This window comes from Netta rufina (genome assembly GCF_964035555.1).
Source record: "Netta rufina genome assembly, chromosome: 6".
NCBI classification, from domain to species: domain Eukaryota; kingdom Metazoa; phylum Chordata; class Aves; order Anseriformes; family Anatidae; genus Netta; species Netta rufina.
In genome coordinates this window covers 11,580,354-11,600,534 of record NC_140129.1, presented here as the reverse complement: position 1 = coordinate 11,600,534, position 20,181 = coordinate 11,580,354, and the positions used below count along the sequence as shown (strand labels likewise).

The window sequence follows — 20,181 nt, the reverse complement described above, 5'->3', positions numbered from 1 at the left end:
CCGGGGGCAGCTAGGCACTGCTCCGTGTCAGAGCCCCTCCGTTTGCAGAGGAAATGGATTTCAACAGCTATGCATAATTTATGTCAGGTCTGGAAATCGAATTTGCTTCACTCCTCATGTACCGCTCTATGTCACGTGGCTTTTAGGATAAACCAGGCCCTAGTGTCTGACCACTTGATCCCAGCAATGCCTTCAGAAATGGCAGTGGAAGCTGCTGCTTCTCACTGAGCGTGGACCTGGTTCAGGAAGGCAGCCTGGAGTTAAGGATGTGGTACCAAAGGAAAGCACATGCTTTCCATGCAGTCAGAAAATTCCTCCGAAATGTTTAGACTCCCTGAAGTTGCTTTCCATGGAGAAGTTCAGTGTTATGTGCTCAGTTGGGTCTTACTCACTGCTGAGTTTTCTTGATTGCAGGATTACAAGAAACCTCCCCAAATGCAAAGCCAATAAATGGCAGTAAATGGAAGCAAGGCAAATATGTATTTATTTATTTGTTTAACTGTGGTACTTTGGAGGTCCTTGCAATGATGAAAATAACAAAACAGTATATACAGAATAATGCCACAAAAGAAACGATTTAAAAAAAAAATCCCTGGAATTGTAACAATTGACTTTTATTTCTACTGGGGCGTCCTAGAGCAGTTAGGCGAGTGCTGCAGCCTGAACCATTGCAGCTGCTGGGAGATTCTTGTGGCATTGGGTAAATCCTGTGCTTGGAAAGGAGGAATGAAAAAAAAACAATGTTATTTGCCTTCCAAAACAAAAGGAGAAACACTGGAAGCTGTGCCATGCGCCAGGTGAGAGACCTTCTGAGGGAAGTTTTCTGGCTGTTGCAATTTCGTGTGCTGTCTTTTGTTTGTTGTTATTTCTGCCTCAGTAATGGGGAGGCTTTGATTTCAAGCCGGCCAACTCTGTGGTTCTGGTTAGTGAGTTCACAGGGAGCGTGTTGATAAAACATACAAAGCTGAGAGGATTTTGTGAGCGTTCAGGTGATAACAGAATTATTTGGGGGCATTAACTATGCACTGGGTCTTTCCAGTGAGAAAGTGTTTTACTCCCACTTGGAGAAAGAGTGGAGAAGACCTACCAAAAAAGAAGGCAGTGTCCTGACAGTAGTCACTCTTGGACCCTGTGTCATTTTGCCTGAATTTTTGTGAGAAGTGCTCAGCCATGACTATGACTGTCCATTCCCATGTCACTCACGCAGCTTTTAAAACTCTTAAAATGATTTAATTTGCCTCTCCCACTGGCCTGCTCTGGAAAGTCTTGGTGCCTCTTCATGGAAGTGGAGGTCGGCTCTCATGCCAGCTCAGGGTAAGGGCTCAGCCATGTGCCTGCAGTAAATCCAGATGCACCTGAGGACTGCACGGGAGAAGGTCCACAGTGAGCTGGTTCCCTTGTCATTCGAGCAGGATGTTCAAAGCAACTCGTGGTGAGAGGGAGTCATGAGGATTATAGACTAAAGGGGGTTAGAGAAGCCCTCCAGAAAAATGAAACAGGACAATCCAACATATTCCAGTTTGGCCTCTGTAAGCTTTCCTTGTCTTTTATCATCTTCCAATTGTATTTAAGGTTATTAATATAGTATAAGAGAAATCCCCACGAGGTGAAGACATAAATCAGGTAAGTGGGTACTTGGACAGGCTGTTTGAAAGTGTGTTTGTCAGTATCTTAAGAGCCCTGTGAAGATGTAAAAGGGAGATGGGGAGGAGGGTTGCCTTCCTCCAAAACAAAACTTGAGGGGTTGTTATCTGTCTAAATATCATCTCAGAGATTGCTTGTAATGCTAAAAGTTGGTTTTGGATGTGTTTTAGACTCTGCATGCAACAGTGCTCCTGGATCTGGTCCCAGCTCTCCAAACAACAGCTCCAATAACATAAGCGCCGAGAATGGAATTACGGGATCAGTCACGAGTATTCAAGCAGAGGTACAGAGCCCTTCCTTTCTCTAAGTTTAACACTTGGCTTTCTAATCAGTTTGCACAGAGTTCTAGGCATTTAGGCATACAAACCGGTGTGCAGCACACTAAAAAACCCAGATCATGACTTGGAGAGGGCTTGGGGAATTTACCTCTCAAGCTGGGCAGACAGGATGCATTACCTGATTATTAAATCTAGTTTGAGCCAGCTCTCAAGCTGCTTGTGGTAACTTGTAGTGATTTTACCGTGAGCAGAGAGTAAAAATAAAATGATTTGACATTGTAAAACATCAAGAGTATTTCCTGGTCGAATACAAGGATTTTAAAATTTGGGGCATTTGTTCTCTTATACCGTACACAGGCTGAACTTCTTGTTTGCAATAGGTTAAGTAAAAGTGTGGCAAAACCAGAACTGGATTAGAGAAAACAGATTTAACCTTTTCCTCCCCACTCGGGATTTGGAAGTGTGGTGCCAGATACTGTGTGCTAGTTTTTAAACCTATAAGCTCTCACCATCACTTGAGACTTCTCCTGCGGGTGTCAAAGGCAGGGTATCTGGCTGGACAAAGAGCAGGTTAATTCAACAGAGCAGCTCCTGTGTTCAGGGTTACTGAAGCCCCCCTTTTTCTAAGGGCAGATTTTGGGGCGTGGGCCATGTTGACTGGCTCCCACTAAGAGCCTTAGGTGTAGAAGACCAGGGTGGCTGTGTCATGTCACCGGTGTGTTTCCTTTTATCCAGCTTACCGTTAGCTGTTCCTCCCATGAATATAGTGTCTGTCTTAACATCAGGACTGTAAAAACAAGCTTGGGCTTGTTTTCCCCAAATTGTCATTCAGGATTGAAAAGAACTTCTTACAGGAGAAATGTAGGCCCTTTTCACTTTCTAGGTTTGTACGGGTTTTCACTTTATTTTTATTTCTAATGTAGCGTAGCATGTAGGCATATTCCCTGCATTAATACTCCACCCTCTCCCCTGCCAACTTACCCAACACAGAACTCCATCCATCTATCGTAGACCTTAAAGGATTAAAGTCAATTATTGTAAGGATTGAAACAGTGTAAGTTAGAATCTCTGCCTGACACTGGGAACTGAAGCTGTTCTGAAGAGATGTGGTTTTTTTTGAGATGATTTTTTTGAGATGCACACTGTCTGTTAGTTGGAGGAGATCTGGGAAAAGATGTTACGGGTGGGGTTGTTTATCAGGATTGCAGAACTGAAGCCTGGCTGAGCTGGGGGCACGTCTTAGGTATGTTCCTGTTAGCCCCAGGAGGACGAGCGCTTAGCAGCTGTCAATCTTACCTGTACTTTGTGCACGGCAAACTTCCAAGCACTAATGATGGAATTGTTTAGATTTGACAGTTCCTTGTGATATAAACATAATGGAATGTTCCTGCAAGTCAGTATCATCTCCTGAAGGTGTATATGAAGATGTAGCATTCTCCTTAACTATTTAATTTTTCAGATAAATAAGTTGAGCTAATTTTCTCTGACTAGACCCCCAGTACCTAATAAAATGGACACAAACTGTAAGAAAATGGTTTTGATCAACTGCTAGTAATTAATAAATAAATAATATTAATATAGTAATTAATATAGTAATTAATATAGTAATTAATATAGTAATTAATAAATAAATAATAATTAAAAAAATGCAGCAATTTTGTAAGTCAGGATTAGGTATGAGGGGCGCAGACAATTTGGAAGAAAATCCGTGTACTGCCAAAATGTATAACTGGGAGTTGAAACCAAAAATGTCAAAGACAACCACCTTCCCTTTACCTCTTTCAACTGTACTGCAGTGCCTAACTCACAGTAAGGCCACTGCATGCAAAAAGGAAGCTCCTTGATCTAAGGTTTTAGAAAGAACAACACTTGATGCATCATTTCCAAAAAAAAAAATACAAAAAGGAGGAATAAAATGTAATTTCCCTGAAAAGAATGTATAAAGCTTTTTTACCTTTTCATGATTTTTTTGAAAATTAGGAAAATATACAAATGATTTAGTTTTAATTTTAGAGATGTGCAGGACTGCATAAAGTATGATGGATCATTTCCAAAATAGAAGAAAATGTACATCACCAGGTGATGGCAAGCAGAATATTGATATCCCATTGCACAAATAGTTCTCCTCCCAGCATCTGAATGGCTTAGCTAAATGTTCTAGTCCTTTGCAATAGTTCTGGGGGAAATGGCTATGCACCTCGTGTTGTGTGATACTAGCTGATCCATTTGCCTAGAGAGGTTTATTTGGGAGAAGCTTGGCATGGCAGGATTTTGGTTTCTTTGAAATCTTCTTTAGTATAAGAAGTGTTACCTTGTAGCCCAGGTGTTTAAAATTTCTTTGATACCAGTTGACCAGGCTTTTATCATTTTCCCAATTTTGCATATTGTATATATTTAAATGTTTATGAAAAAATAACGTTGCCAACTTTAAGTATTTCATGGTTAGCTTTATTTTCTAATTTTAAATGAGAAATATGTCTCTGCTTGTTAGTTTGCTAGGTCGGCTCCAAACCATTTCAGATATGTTGGAGCACGGTACTTCATTATTCAAGTTTAAGTGCTTGCCTTCAGTGTGGAAAGACTAGAGCTCTCTGCCTCCTTTAAAATAGGCAACATCTATTTTTAAGTAGTGTTTTTCAATCTAAAGTTTTTTTTTTTTTCTGTCTTGGAAAGGTACATGATATTCATTGCCATTGTAGCTGATACAAGCCTATAAAAAGTACTCGATTACAGACAGAAATTGTACATGCTGAAATTGTTCTCTTCTGTGCAATTCTAAAAATGTTTGTGTATAACCCATAGATGGGATCTGTATATTTAAAGTGATGATAATGCTGCTAAATATCATATGCTGATAATGTCAAGCTGCTGTACTTTTCTCCTCATTGTTTTTAAAACAAATCCCCAGGAGATAGTTTGAGGCACAACTACACTGTATTGATTGTTCAAAGAGAAAATTGATGTCGTTTTGTTTCGTTTATGATATCAGTAGAATATTTCATTACTCTGCTGGCAATAACTATCTTACTCTCAATGTGGCATGCTAACATTTTGTATTACTTAAATTAAAGCAAAATTGCCAGTGGTGTTCAAAATTACTTGGAAAAAGAAGTGTGTGGGTATGCACAATCATATGCCCTTAGCAGGTAGCATTCAACAGCAAAATGCTCTTTTCCAATTTCCTCCTTTGTGGCAGCAAATTTTGAACTGAGATCTTAAAAACAGATTTACTCTTTAATATATTTCCAATAAGCTTGACTGACATTAATGAAGGCACAAGAAGACAAAGGGAAATAAAAAAAATCACTCTACAGATGAAATTTTGCGTAGTGTCGTATGAAAACTAAGTGACTTTGCTGAATTATGGAATTTAGATGTGGTTGGACACTGGGAGAATGAGCAGCAGGTTCGTGGCACATCAAAGAGCACGTTTGAAAGCACAGCCCCGTGTCTGACAAAGGTGACAAACACAGTCGTGGGAGGCTTTGCTTTTCTTGCACAGGCAGCACTAGCCCCAGGTAGCAGCGCTGGGGTGCCCTGTTAAAGCTGGCCTGCTTACATTTCTGTAAATCAAGGAGGCAGGGTTGCTTCTGAAGTTTGTCATGTATAGATTCTTTGTTTTTCGATAATTGTTCTCATAGCAGTGCTTTTTCCCCCCAAGTGGTTGCTGTAGTGGTGTTACGCACCAAGTTTCACCCTACAGTCTTTGAGGGAGAAAATGAGGTTTTTGTTACCCAGAAGTGATCCACCCAGTTCTGCAGCCAAGGAAATAACCTGCAAAGTCTTACAGGACTATGAATTTAGGTCTGAAAAGTATAAAGCCATTACTCAGATCTCTGTTACACCAATACACATTGTGCCATAGTATAATACTGCGTTAATCATTGTCCCTTTTTTTTTCCACATTAGCACCTGAGTTAAAAGTGTAAAATTCTGTAGGAAGTCTTTCTGAAATCTAAATGCTATTTTATTTAAGTTGGAAAATCACCTACCGGTGAGAATTCGGTGCGATCAGAACGCTTGTTTCTTAACAGAAAAATCAGGCAGTTTAAATTAATGTAATTTTTATAATGGGCTTTCTACCAAGTATTTCAAATCAATCTCATTTTAAACTTAGGTATTTTTACTTAAGTGTTCCTCCTTTAAATGGCCATAAGGTAATTCAGTAAATCTCACATTTCATCCTGAAAATCAGGAAATAGCTACATAAGTGCAACCTTAACGGTTTTTGATGAAATTTTGAAGTCTGATTTAAGGTAAAGCACACTAGTAAATAGCATAAATTGTCTGCGATTTGCTAAAGAAAACAACAGCCATCGTAATGCCTCTTCTCTTTTTTCTAAGGTAATCTGTTTTAGCTTTAAAAGGGCAAACGCTTTAGCAGGACAAGTAAGCTGTTAAATCTTTGCAAAAGCTTTTTGCATGAAGACTGAGCGGAAGCAGAGCACTGGTGAGGGCGCACAGGTGATCTTTAATCTCCAAGCGAGATCCAATAAGGAGTGAAAGGTCTCTCAGCAGGACAGCGATGCTGGCGGCAGCTGCAGAGCAAGACCGTCCCTGTGTTGTTTAGCCTGGCCTTGTCACCGCTGCGTGAGGCGGTGAGAAATCAGAGGGCTCTGCGGTCACAGCAGCGGTGCTCAGGGCAGCTCTGCAGATGAATCTCATCTGCACGCACGTAGGCTGGATCCGAAGCACAGCTCACCTCCCTCCTTCCATATTTCCAGTGTCAGAAGTGAAGTTTCCCACTCTTTACGTTTCTGATGTGTTGTTACAACCAGCATAAGGTGTCCCCCCTCCAATCTGCAGATGCTGTCTCACTGGGACAATGTTCTCCATTTTGTTTCCAGACCAGCCTGGCTCACAGACTTGTGAATCGTGAAGGCTCGGTAACACAGCTTCCGCTCTACACATCTCCTTCTTTGCCCAACATCACGCTCGGACTGCCTGCAACTGGCCCTTCCAGCGTAAGTGATGGGGAACGCAGTCCATAAATTGTTGCTTGCACTGATTTATCCCTTAACCCACCGTGACATCACCTGTGCATTTGCAGGGAGGATCAGCACAGCAGGATGCTGAGAGACTTACTATCCCGACCTTACAGCAGCGGATCTCGTTATTTCCTGGCACCCACCTCACTCCCTACCTGAGCACTACAACGTTGGAAAGAGATGGGGGAACCGCACATAACCCTCTTCTGCAACACATGGTCTTACTGGAACAGCCAACTGCACAAACTCCCTTAGTCACAGGTGAGCACACGGTTGATAATGCACAAAGCCTGATATGCAATCCCAGCAGGGGAAGGAGAGCAAGTGGCATCCACTGTCTTTATCTATCTCTTGCACAAAAGAGATACCACATTATCTATACATTCTGTAGGTTTAACATATGAACTTGCAGGAGGTGTTTGTTCATTGACATGTTGGGTGGTTGCAACATTTGCAAAATCAGAGGTTGATCACATCATCCAGAAGTAGGAGGAAGCTGCCTTGTCATTTTGGTGAAGTGATAGTAGATAGTACTACCTGCAAATTTATGCTTTGCTTATGGAGGTAACAACTTAAAACTATACTGTTGGAGCTCTAACCACTGTAGATGAAAGTGACAACAAAAATGTTGTGTCTTGTGATTACCCATCCTGTTTATCACTCGTGGTTGCTATTCCATGTATAACAGAGGCACACATTTGCAAAATCACAGATTAAAATACTGGCTTTTCATCATTATTATAAACGGCAAAAAAACATGGCAAAATCAGCTGCATTCAAACAGATTGTATTTGTTTGTATATGTTACATTTGCAGTATGTTAATTGCTTTGAATCACTCCCTGTGTCATGTTTTCAGAATTAAGTACCTGTGGGAAGGCGTAGTGCTATAAATAGGGCTGATTCAAAGCACTATTCCCCAGTAGGATGCGTTTCTGTTTCACATTGTGTAGTACTGGGACAAAGGATGGTCTGTGTAAATTACAGATATGTTGATTTTTATTTCTTTCATTCCATTTCTAATAGATTTTTTTCAGGTGGTGAGGCCCTGGCCCAGGCTGCCCAGAGGAGCTGTGGCTGCCCCATCCCTGGCAGTGCCCAAGGCCAGGCTGGATGGGGCTGGGGGCAGCCTGGGCTGGTGGGAGGTGTTGCAAGGGTGCTGACTCCATGATCTTTAAGGTCCCTTCCAGCCCAAAGCATTCCATGATTCTGTGAAGTTCCTCAGAGATGCTGATTGCTGAAACTTTACAGCACTGCTGTCTGGTTTGGCTCATGTCTGATTTTACATTCAAATTCCAGGAATATATGTGGGGTTGTGTTAAGCTTATAAACAAGTACATATGGGGAATCTGAAGCATGGAAGTATGGTGTTTAACCCGCACTCTCAGAGCCTTTAGAGAGTGGTTTGTACAGATTCCACGAACCTTTATGAAGTTTCCTATTGCCTTCTTCTGTCATGGTGGTCGTGGAGTGATGAGGTTGCTCAGTCACGATGTGTCTCCTCACCAGTTGCCCTTTGCCCAAGGACTATTGATGAAGAGTCACTGGGGAAGATTTCCTCTCTTATCATACCACCAAAACCTTTTTCTCTGCTCATGCTGGCGTTTGCTTTAAAGCACACGTAGGGAGTGCTGTTCTGTCTCCTATTCCACCTCTCTGAAAGCTCCCATCCGCTCACAGCGTACTGTGTGTGCTTCCAAGTGTATTCCTTCCAGTCCACCTGCTACGTGTGGTGTTTTCAGAGCAAGTACAACTTGTTACAAACCAACACTTAGGAGAAATATTCACTATAGAGCAAAGCAGCAACAAGAAACACACGTTCCAGGTGCAGCAACCGAACCAGAGCAAGCTAACACATGGTCTCAAAATCCCTAAGTGGACTGGCTGCCAGACTACAGTCAGTACTTATAATTTCCATGGAAGCAAAGTGGAGTTTATTATTATTCTGTTGGTAGCCTACAGCTCTGGAGATAGTCTCCTGACTGCTACAAAATGATCCAGCGCAATGGCATGCTGTTTCAGTGCAGTTAGACATGGGAGTTTGGGGAAGCTAAGAGTCCCTACTGGACAGATGTTTGCTGATTTTGTGAGTTTGGGACTGTTTTTGCAGAGCTAGCTTCTGGATTTTAGCTGGAGCTCAATGAATGGTTCACCTTGAGTAGAAAGTGTTTATAAAATCTAAGCAGTGTGACCGTGTCCCACGCTAGAGCAGAATTCCTTACATCTCACATAGCTCTTGTGACTGATTCCTCTGGATAACATCTCTCACATTAACATATAAATACAGAGTAGGAACGTGTCTCCCTGGAAAGCCTTCACAGGGGGACTTTGGCCATTCACTTGGAGACAAGTAGTCTTCAAAGATATCCTGTAGAGGCATGTAGGATCCCTCCCTCTGCTCTCTAATTTGAACTGTGCTGTAAGGAAAATGGACCACAGCTTTCCAAATTATTCATATATTCATACACATGCACACGTATATTTGTGTATGTATGTATGCACACACACATATTTATAAAATAAGATACCCTTCTACATGATTCTTTTCAGGAAAGCAAAGGTTGGGAGAAACTCACTAAATTGCCCCAAGAAGAGAGGCTTTTAATCGAATTGAGTTCCTCCATGTAGGGCAGTTCTGTGAATTAGTGGGACAAGGAGGCAAGGTCCTGGCTGGGCCAGGAACTTCAGGTGTTTCTGAGCTGCTGCATTCAGCTGGCTGCAGACAGCTGTGCAGCTTTTCATTATTCAACTAAAGACCAGACAGTGGAAGGGAGAAGAAACAACTTGCCCAGCCCTAGAATTGGGTCTCATTTTTGAATGTTACTGACCACTTGAGCAGATTTTACTGTGTTTTGTACATTGAGGTGAAGCAAAAGAGTACTTTTACCCCAAAAGTGTGTGCAGCCTTATCCACATTAGGGAGACAGCAGTTCACACCAGCGATGACTTTCTGTCCCAAGGTGTAACTGGAAAGGCGAAGGCTTATCCTCAGCTCCTCCACCCTTGGGTTTGGCATTGTGTTGCATGTCTGCTCATCCCAGATATCTAGGAAGGTATGTCTTCAGAGAGCAGAGCAAGAACTGGCTTACCCATGAACAGCTAAAAAAAGAAGACAGTTCCTGCAGACATGCCCTTACCAGAGCTCAGATAGGTATTTCACAAGGTAGTCATCCAAGAGACCCAAACTGCCAAGGGCATATGAGTAATGCCTGTCATCCCAAAATAGCCTGTATGTTTTTGTTAAGTTGCTAGCATGACTATACAGGACAGTGGTGGAAATAAATCTTTCTGACACCTTGTCCTCTGACTTATCTTCTTTCTCAAGACATAACGAAGCCTCGTGGCTCTCATATTCCTGAAAGGCATTAATGTTTATCTAAGCCAAACATGGTTGGGGTCTATCACATGGAAGTTTTCATCCCTAGTCATTTCTGCAGAGTAGGTATAGCACAGCCAAGGGCAGCCATGCTTCCCTACATGATCTAGAGGAGAGGACCAGCTTCGTCATCAACCATCATCCTTCAGCACGTCTGGTGAGCATCCTGTAAGGTACAACAGCAGGGTGCTGCAGGGCAGCAGTATAGGCTGGTGCTGTCCTAGAAATGAACCCACTCACTGTACCAAGGCAAGCCATTAGACTTGAGCTTCTCCTCAGAACTACCGCCGTGATCTAATTCATGTCATCCACTGGGCGATGGAAGGGTCCATAAGGTATTGTTGACTTTAAGAAATGAAATATTCCATAAGATCTCTGAGTAAACAAGCAAACAAAGAAATAGAAAGTATTGTTCCATCCAATGGTCATTAATTGTTATCTGTTTTCTTTTAAGGATGCTTCAGCTGTAATGGCGAGGTGGCTGGTTTTAGCGTTATGTATCATTGTCACCATCAGTGTTACTCAACAGTCGTTTTCTCCCTTCCTTTCTTCTTCCTTTTTTTCTTCTCTGCTGTTTTTTCCTCCATATTATCTTCAGACTGGTATCTTTCAGGACTGCCCCTCCATGCACAGTCTCTGGTTAGTGGAGAACGGGTCTCCCCTTCAATACACAAACTCCGGCAGCATCGCCCGCTGGGGCGCACGCAGTCTGCTCCCCTTCCCCAGAACGCCCAGGCCCTCCAGCAGTTAGTGATCCAGCAGCAGCACCAGCAGTTCTTGGAGAAACACAAACAGCAGTTCCAGCAGCAGCAACTGCACATCAACAAGGTAGGCACGATGCTTTTAAAGTCCTCCTTCCTCATTAGGGCAGCACCATTTTTAGCCGATGCCATTTCATAGTTTCTTGTGCTGTAATGTATGTGGTCTCTGACTCTATAACTGATTGGTCTTCATCCTCGAGCCTCTTTTTCATGATTTTGAGAAATTTGTCAGCAAGGATGGGCTACGTGCATCACCACGGCGGGGATCAATGCCGCTGTTGCAGGTATTGGAAAGGCAGAACAATTCAAACTTCTGGCTTTCCAGTAATGCTTAAGAAGTTGCCATTGCTTCCATTCATCCACATCTGGATCCGTGTCAGTTTTGTAGCAGAGAGTATAAAATGCTGTCAGGGAGTATGGGCAAAATACCTATTGTGTATATGGTCACTTTGAACGGGAGAAAAATCAGTAATATGAATTTGAGAGAGAAAAGATGAGGGATTCCAGGCATAATGCTAGAAAATAACTGAAAGTGACGATATTCAGATATACTGAGACATTTTTCATTGAAGTTACCTTTGGAAAGAGAAAAGCTGTTCCCATCTCCAGTCCGGATTCTTTGAACTGTGCCTCTGTGTAAAGCATTACAGGTTTCGATCCATTTCTTCTCCTAAAAATGAGGACAGTATTGCTGTGCATCCTGCAGAGGTTGTTTTGAAGATTAATTAGATAACGATTCAAAAATTGCTTTGAAGAAAGAAAGCACTATGTTTATTAACTCGTTTTCTGTAAATCACTTGGAGAACTTAGGTGAACATTGGAGAACACTGTTGGTCAGCGCGCAGGTTTTGCAATTGCTGGGCAGCCAAAAAGATCTGCTTGGGCATCCCAATATTATTGCTGAAATTGAAACAGAGCTGCTTGGAGGTGATTGCTTGAGCATGCATTAAACAAGATAAAACTCTCCTGATGTTCTAGCCCGTCAGAAGGTAACACTCACCCTTTAAGGGCGAGAGATCAGATCACAAGCGGCATGGATGGAGCTGTTGCATTTGACCCCAGATGAGGTTTTGTCCCAGGATTTCAGAAGGCAAAGTCTGTTAATGGACTTGGAACGTAAAAAGGCTGTGAGGGAAAGGTGAAATAAATCATAATCAGTGCGATATTTTTCTGGCTCTTTGGTTTGTACTGTTTTATTTCCAGTTGTGGCTTTCTTTAAGAAACAAGTCCAGTAGTAGGCTTCAAGTTCTGGTGGACAAGTAAGATAGCAGGCATGCCTTTCAGATTGCTGCAATTTGATTTATGGCGGAGGTTTCTCCAAATATTTTCACTTTTCCAGCCATATGAGAAAATATAACTGCTGAGAGCCGGATGAAAAATAATAATAATAAATAAAACAACTTTCCAGTGAGGAGAAAGAGACAGTTTTAAAGAAAGACACCCCCGCCCCCCCAAAACTTTGTTTACGGACCAGAGCGAAGGCAGGATGATTACACAAGTTGCTGACGTCAATCTTGTACTTCTGGACTGTGGCCACTGTGCACCGCGCGTGCCAGCCCTGGACCTGATTCAGCCCCGCACACCGGGGCGGCGGAGCTGCTGTTTCCATGGACGTTTCACTTACCTCCCTCCAAACACACTTTGTGTAGCCAGCGTTGAAACCAGGATCGCTAGGATCGTCAGACTCGGGGCGCTAGGTAGGGTTTCTTTGTTAGGAAATAAATTTCAGCTCAGCGGTTTGTTTGTTTTAGTTTTTAAGGATTTCCATTGCCAGCACTTGCGAGCGTCCAAAGGCTTCACAGTGACGTCCTACCGAACTCATTCAGGCTTTCACTGAGACCTCCCAGGAGCTGCAGAGCGTGTGCAATTCGAGGAGGCTGAATTTCAGCTTTGTTAGCGCTGCGATGTATCACATCCACGGGAGAGGCGGGCGGGCTGAGCGCAATTAAACCGAATGCACGGGGGCAATTTCCATGTGTGTGATTTATATAAGCAATGAGTTAAAAGCGCTTCGGTGCTCGCTCTGTATGTGTGTGGCAAATTTATCCCGTGGGATAGCATCCAAGTGCTGACATGGAAGAAGACTTTTCCCAGACACACGGATATTTTAAGACCCTTGTGTGTAAGAGAGTGAGGGCACAACTAAAAATAATGTAATAGATTGCTGCCTTTTAATTATTAGCAGAAGCGACAGCACTGTCTGTTAAGGTTGTGTTGTATTATTTCCTGTAAATAGTTAGGAGACTGTTTTCAATTGCTTGTGATTTTTCCTGACTTTAAGATTTTGGCTTTAAACTTTCCCTGTTAGGTGTCTACATCAGATTAAATTTTTGAGAAGATTGCAGCCAAAACAAGTCTTGTTGTTTCCAAGGAGGCAGCTAAGGAAAATATGTTGTTTTTCTCCCAGTTAATAATAAGAAGAATCATCTAGGGGATTTTGCTGTAAAGCCTTGGTTCCTGAGGCTTTGGAGCAGGAACTTGAAACTTGACAAATGGGGAAAAATGTGAGGAAAGAATGCGAGGACCTCTCTGTGGAAAATGAGGGTCACAGCCCTGGTAACCCAGTGCTCCTGTTGTCACCTGGTGGTGACATTTGCATTTGCTTTGAGGAGGGAAAAATAAAACACGCTCACGCCAAAGGAAAAGCATTTCCCCAAAAACAGGAACAAAAGAGACATGCATGAATAAAAAGAGCATTTTTGTAGTTGCAAAGCTGAGTGCATAAGCTAGAAAATGGGAGTTTTAAAGTTTCCCATACAAGTCTTTTGCATCCTTATTTGATTCAGTTTTTCATTATCAAGTGGTATTTCTCGTACAAGGCCCAGAACTCGGCACACAGGAGAAGGGTGAGAACAAGGCTGCTTTTCGATGACGTGCTGCCTTCATTTGGTGCAGAAATTGGAGGGCACATAAGGAGCAACGAGTGGTTTGCTGGAAGGGGTAAAGAAGGGGCCCTAGGGCTACAGCAGCTCAACACTGCTGCAGAACTGGCTTTCCCCTCGCCGCAGAGGCATGCGCTGCTGCATGGCCCTTTGGACACTTGCACCTGACCTCCACCCATCCCTCGTTTTCCGAATGCCCTTTGCAGGACACGTCGTGCTGAGACAGGGCTGCTAGCTGCAGAGGTGTGCTTGCACATGTAACACACATGGTGGATGATCAGCTGTTCGCTGTGCATGCTTTGACCAGAATCTCTGCCTCGGCCGCCTGTTGGATGGCTTGGAGCAGCTCCACTGCCTTCCTGCCACCGAGTCCTCGCGAGTGCAGATGCAGTAATATTGGCAGAGTGCTTGAGTGCTCTAGTGATGATCACGCTACAAAACCACACGCAGAAATCAACAGCTCCTTCAGAAGCAGGGGCTGATGCAGTAAATAAGATTCTGGGTAAGATACCGGATCACTTCTTGTTAGATGAGCTCTGTGCAACCTTTGATCTGAATGAGGCATGAGCCCTGGAAGAGTAAATACTAAACAGTCCTGCAAATAAAAGCTATACATTAACGCAGGTGCATGGGAGAGATGACCTTAAATTGCACCAGCACCGCACACTCATGTCTCCCACCTTTTTTTGCGTTTTTAACGTTCAAGCCTTGGGAATGTTGGCTTTTTTTTCCCATGGTCAGAGGAGCTTTGCCAGGGGTGAGGGGAATTGTTGTCTTGTTGTACAATAAATACATGCAGCAGTCCCAGCATCACTTCATCTTCAGCAGCGATAATTCCTCTGCAGACTTCAGTCTCTTGTAAGATGCAAATGTTAGTCTTTTTTTTTTTTAGTGAGAGAGAAGAAAACAGCGTTTTGCTGATGGATCTCGGTGGCATTGGAGGTTGGCATTCAGGGGGTATTTTTGTTGTGATGGCCTCGTGGAGCCAGGGGAAGTCGGGCGGTGTGCTCTGGGTGTTCTGAGTTAAAAGAACAGTTCTTCAGCATGATAGGTCTTGAAGCAGCAATTGCCTTTCTAAAGAGAAATATGCAAGTGAGATTTCCATAAATCACGTGCCAGAAAACTCAACTTTTTACCTTGCTGTAGTGATGTTGAGTGTTCTGGCTTTAGTCCACTGAATGTTTAATTCATGAAGCCTTCATAGAACAGATAATCTCCCTTTTAGTCCTGAATTGTACTGTTAAGCAGATTAACACTGAGCTTCTGTGGTCAAATTGTGGTTCTTCTGGGTAAACCCCCGTTTTAGCACACTGCAAAGAGCGGTGTTTCTCCTGCTGTGGCATATACGTGGAGATGTCCATATATGCCAGACTGCAGTGCCCTGACTTGCATGTGGTGCAACTGTGCTGGGTGGATACGTTTTTATTAACACCTAGAATTTCACCTCGCTATTTCCTGATGTTTTCTTTTTTGGCACACATTAACAGTTTAGCCTCGAGTGACTTCTGGAGTAGCTTTTAATATATAATGTTTAATTTGTACTATTGGAAAAATACAGCATAGGTTGTATTGCACAACGTTCAGATAGCGCTCCTGCCCTTCAAACAGTTTAAGGGAAAACTATTTTGGTGTAGCCTTTGCTCATTTATCACTCGGTTTCCCCCCACACCCCCTTCTCTCTGCTTTCAGGCTGATTGATAAAGTAACAAAATGTTTTCATCTTCCTGAAGAAATGCCATGGCTCCAGGTGGCTTCAAGCACCCAAACATATCTTTGGATATAAGATGCATTGAAAAGATCTCCGGAAAACCTCGTTCAGCGTTCATGCTGTGTCTGTCAGCTGAATATGAAATGCAGTTCAGCAAGATGCGAGGCACTTGGGATTCATGTGCTGTGTGTATCTTTGCACCTATTACCTCGTACACGCTATTAAGTGGTTTTGCCAGGAGCCATGGTTCTGTGGGGTGTTTGTAGCTGCAGATCTGAAGATACGTAGACGCATACCTGATATAATCAAGTCCGTAATTCCAATTCCTTGGGAGAGGGGGAAAAAAGAAAACAGCCTCTGCTGATGCCAGAGTGTTTTCTTCTTGCTTCCCCTCCTTTTCCCCTCCAGGCAGTCCCTGTTCTTTGATTCATTGCAGTTCGATCGTTCCCTCTCATCTAGGCACAGAGGCGAGCAGGCTCGTGGTCCTTCCAGCAGGTCGGCTGCTTCAGACAGTTATTTTTTCCTGCTGTCTCATCACTTCAGGAAGAAAGAAAAAAAAAAGAGATTTTTCTAGGCTTCAGCTGCTGCAGAACATTCTGCCAGCTCCCTGCGTGGCCTGTGCCCAATTCTGCCTCTCCCCATCATCCCTTATCACCTCTGTTTTCTCTTCAGCCTATGGAAGTTAAAATTAGAATTTCCTCGTTCTGCAAGGGGTACCTCACGTGGAAAGAGTCATCCGAGATAGCCAGAAGAGCAGTGCTTGTGTTGCCGTGTCTGAGTGATTAATTCAAGCCCTCAGCAGTATGTTTTCTTCTCCAGATGCTTGTCCACATGCCTGCTCCCCTACAGGATGCACTCTGCCTTGTGCCTGCCTTCCTTTGAGCATCCCTGCCAGCGTACCTGCTCCACACCACCTGCCTCTCATTTCTCAGTTCCTATCTATGTCTTTGACTCAAGAATGACATTTTTTTGGCTGTTTCAGGATGCTTATGAGCTGAGCCTTTATTGTCCCCTCATCTTCCATTTTTCCTCATTTTGACCAAAGCTGTTCCTCCAGCTCTCCAGAGTTGTTCTTTCTTCTCTGAGTCTGTCCTCTTTGATCTGCAGAGGGAGGAAAGGGAGGTTTCCTCTCAGAAACACAGTGGTCAGGGCTGAGCCAGTCTTGTTCTTCCTCACTTGCCTGGTTTCTCTCTTCCTCTGCTCAATGGGACTCCCTATGCCACCCACCCACACTCGTGTCCCCCACAGTGCTGCTTCCAGGGGGGATCAGGACTCTGCGTGGTCGACATTACCAGTGCACGAGAGGCTGAGGCTGGCTGGGTCCCAGCTGCTAACAACTGCTATTCTGCCCCGTTCCCCAAACAGGGCAAGTCACTCCACCCTGCTGGGCATGCTCTGCACTTCCAAGGATATAAACTGGACATTTCTCAACAGTGGTGTTGTCTGACCTGCCTTTCAGCATGTTCCTGTCTACACAAAGTTTTGACCGGCTGTACTTATCTGCCAAAGTAGAATGGGCTTTTGGCACACTGTCAAGCATGATCTCTTTGAGCCTGCACTATCTGTAGATAAACCTGGATGAGTTGTATGGAAATGTGGTGATTTATCCTGAAGTTCAAAGGTGTGTGTGATGCTTCCAGCCTCCAGCTTGTGTCCTTTGCGCGGCAGTCTCTCCAGCAACGCTGAATTTTCTGAAGGACATGACTGATGTGTGCCCTCCAGCACGTATGCCCTCTCCCAAAGGACTGTTATTAATCTTGTTTTTGAAAGCAGTCTCTTCAGTGTTTCAAAATGTGTTCAGCAACCATTATCATGAGGAGCAACACCAGAGAGGTACCAGGTTCCTATGTTGGAGACCTAAAGTGAAAGAGAACTTGAGATTAGATCCAACTCAAGTTATAGCAGCACCTAAAGTCATGCCCAACTTTCATCTCTGTCAGCTTTTCATTGCTGTAGGAGCTTTGTCCTTGTGCAGGACCAGAAATTTCTTCCATAACTGCTTGGCTTCTTAGGAGAAAGATTCAGAGGTGCACCATTTGGTCAGGGATGCCCAGATGTGAAGCTGTGCTGTACAGTCTCATGGAGGTTCTCCAACTCTGCACGTACTTTCCAAGGAGCACTTCAGCTGTCTTTTAGAACCAAACAGGTCCCTGTGGCACGTGTTATCTAAAAAGAAAATGTGTTAATTATATCTTTCTGGGACCTTCTCAGTCATTTTTTCTGTTGGTGACTCTTCATTACTCTGTGATGAGAAAACAGACATTTTGGCACGTGTTGCAGTATCTTCAAAATTCTCAGTGTCCTAAGAATATATGACCACAGACAAGGTACCATGTGTATGTACCAAGTAGACATATAGTAAGTACCTAGCAGACAGATGCCAAATTTTACTGATCCCAAATTTTACTAGCAAAGAAAAGCCCCCCTCCCCACTTTTTTTTTTTTTCTTTATGAAACATTCCATGGAAAAATGAGTAATCCTTTGGATTTCCTTGCATTGGGATCTGACATCACGGTGATCTTAGAATAATAGAATCACAGAATGGCTCGGGTTGGAAGGGACCTTAAAGATCATCTTGTTCCAACCCCCCTGCCGTGGGCAGGGATGCCACACACTAAATCAGGTTGCCCAGGGCCTCGTCCAACTAGTTCAAAATAGTTGCATCTTCTTCAAGACAGATTTTTTTTTTGTCTATGTTTTTGCTTTTCCTTCTTTCTCTTTGAGTTTCAGAGGTAGATAAGAAATGTGAACAGCTGGTATCTAGTCTTTAATAATGCTTGCGAATCGAGATGTATAGTTACTTCTGTACTGAAATAGTTATTTCTGTACTGAAATAGTCAGCTGTCCAAGGCCAGAGGCAGTGAAAGACAGTGCCTTTCACTTTGTTTTATGGTGGCAGTATGTGATAACCAGAGGTGACAGGATTTGAAAATAGACAATAGCTTCATTGCAAAGGATAGTACTGAGCTTGGTAAGGGAAGGAGTTATTTATGGTGCATTGGGTAATTGCTTACTATTTCAGATGTATTTGTGAGCATTTTAAAGGCTATCTTAACTTGATATTCATTGCCTTGCACGTGGATTACTGTAGATTTTCTTAACTTAATATCTTGGTTTTAACACAAGCATATGATCATAGAATTACAAAACCGGAAGATTTTCAGGGAGTATTAATAAATCACATCATTGTGAATTACATGGAATATGTTCATAACAAAATATTTACTTTGCAAAATTGTCCTTTTAGAAGAATTGGTTTGCAGTAGCTAGAACAAGTGGCATACCAAGAGATTCGGTTTATATTAGGACAGCACAGTGAATGTTTGAAATGTCCTTGTCATTGGCCACTTCATTTTCAGCCTTCATTGTAGCATTTTATACATGTGTTTTTCATTTAATTCTTATGTTTTTACGGGGTTGGAATAATTTAAAACTTCTAGGGAATTACACTGCTCCTCATTTCCATTAGATTTGACAATGACATTGTAAGTTATTTTCCCAGCAATTACTCACCTTGCGTAGTTCATAAGTTCAAAAGGTATCAAGTTCAAAGCTTGAGACCTGCAATCCAAGCAGAAAAATGCAGGAGAAGATGGTTTATGATGATTTAATTATCTTTAAACCAGATTATATTCATCAAGCGTAAGTGAGCTTAAAGAAAACTGATTGAAGAGCTAACTTGAGCTTACCATAGTTCAGCTATCCAGTGTGTGTTACTAGTAATGCACTGGGGGAGATGGGAATGGGGGAGCAACCTCACAAAAATCCTGGAGAAGTTTTGATCCCAGAATCATTTAGGTTCGCAGGGAACTCTTGAGATCATCTGGTCCAACATCCCAGCTCAAGCAGGATCAGCTAGTTATCATCTTCCAGTGGTTTAAAGTAGTCCCCATCTACTTCTGTGTGACCAGGAGATTGCAGCAGTCCTAAAAGCTCTTGACTAACTTCAAACTTATACCAAAGCACAGGGGTCCATGCATTCCTGCTCTTCTCTCACATAAAGGGCAACCCCCTACTCACCTTCCTGGCCTGTCCTTCCTAAAAATCACATATCCCTCCATCACAGCACTCCGGTCATATTTATTATCCCACCACGTCATGGTCATGACCAGGTCATGGCCCTGTAACTACACGCAGACGTCTCTTCCTCCCGTGTGGGCCTCATGCTGCATGCACTGGTGCAGAGGCATCTCAGAGAGGCATCCAAGCTTGCCAATTCCCCAGGACAGGCTTGGGAGCTTTCCTCACCAGGCGTTTCTGCACACCCTTCCTCCTTCTTCTTGTTCCTGAGCTCAAAGAGATGCCACCTCTACGTGGTTTTGTAGATTGTCGTGTCCTTTTTTACTCCCACCACTCTGGGCCCTTGGCTTGACTACCGTGTCCCCAGCTGTCTTAGCTGCTTGTTGAGGAATCTCTCCCTCCCTTGTTCTTTTTGGTTTAGGTTGGCCAGCCTTATTAGTTAAGTGGATCCCATCTCTTCTAAGCAGCTGTTGACTCTCCAAGGGCACAATGAGTTTCCTCATTGTGGAAACTTGCCAACAGCA

The 20,181-nt window shown here is 43.2% G+C and overlaps 1 protein-coding gene across 38 annotated transcripts in view; it reads left to right on the top strand.

Annotated features, from left to right (window-relative positions):
- Positions 1 to 20,181, top strand: part of HDAC4 (histone deacetylase 4) — a 234,312-nt gene that overhangs the window by 154,932 nt on the left and 59,199 nt on the right. For 36 of the 38 annotated variants that reach the window (XM_084288680.1, XM_084288701.1, XM_084288688.1 and 33 more), the window contains 4 exons: positions 1,815 to 1,927; positions 6,770 to 6,886; positions 6,973 to 7,171; positions 10,884 to 11,113. In XM_084288680.1, coding sequence (XP_084144806.1) covers positions 1,815 to 1,927; positions 6,770 to 6,886; positions 6,973 to 7,171; positions 10,884 to 11,113 — 659 coding nt within the window. The remainder of the gene's footprint in view (positions 1 to 1,814; positions 1,928 to 6,769; positions 6,887 to 6,972; positions 7,172 to 10,883; positions 11,114 to 20,181) is intronic. The other 2 variants (XM_084288676.1, XM_084288675.1) reach the window with 1 other exon arrangement.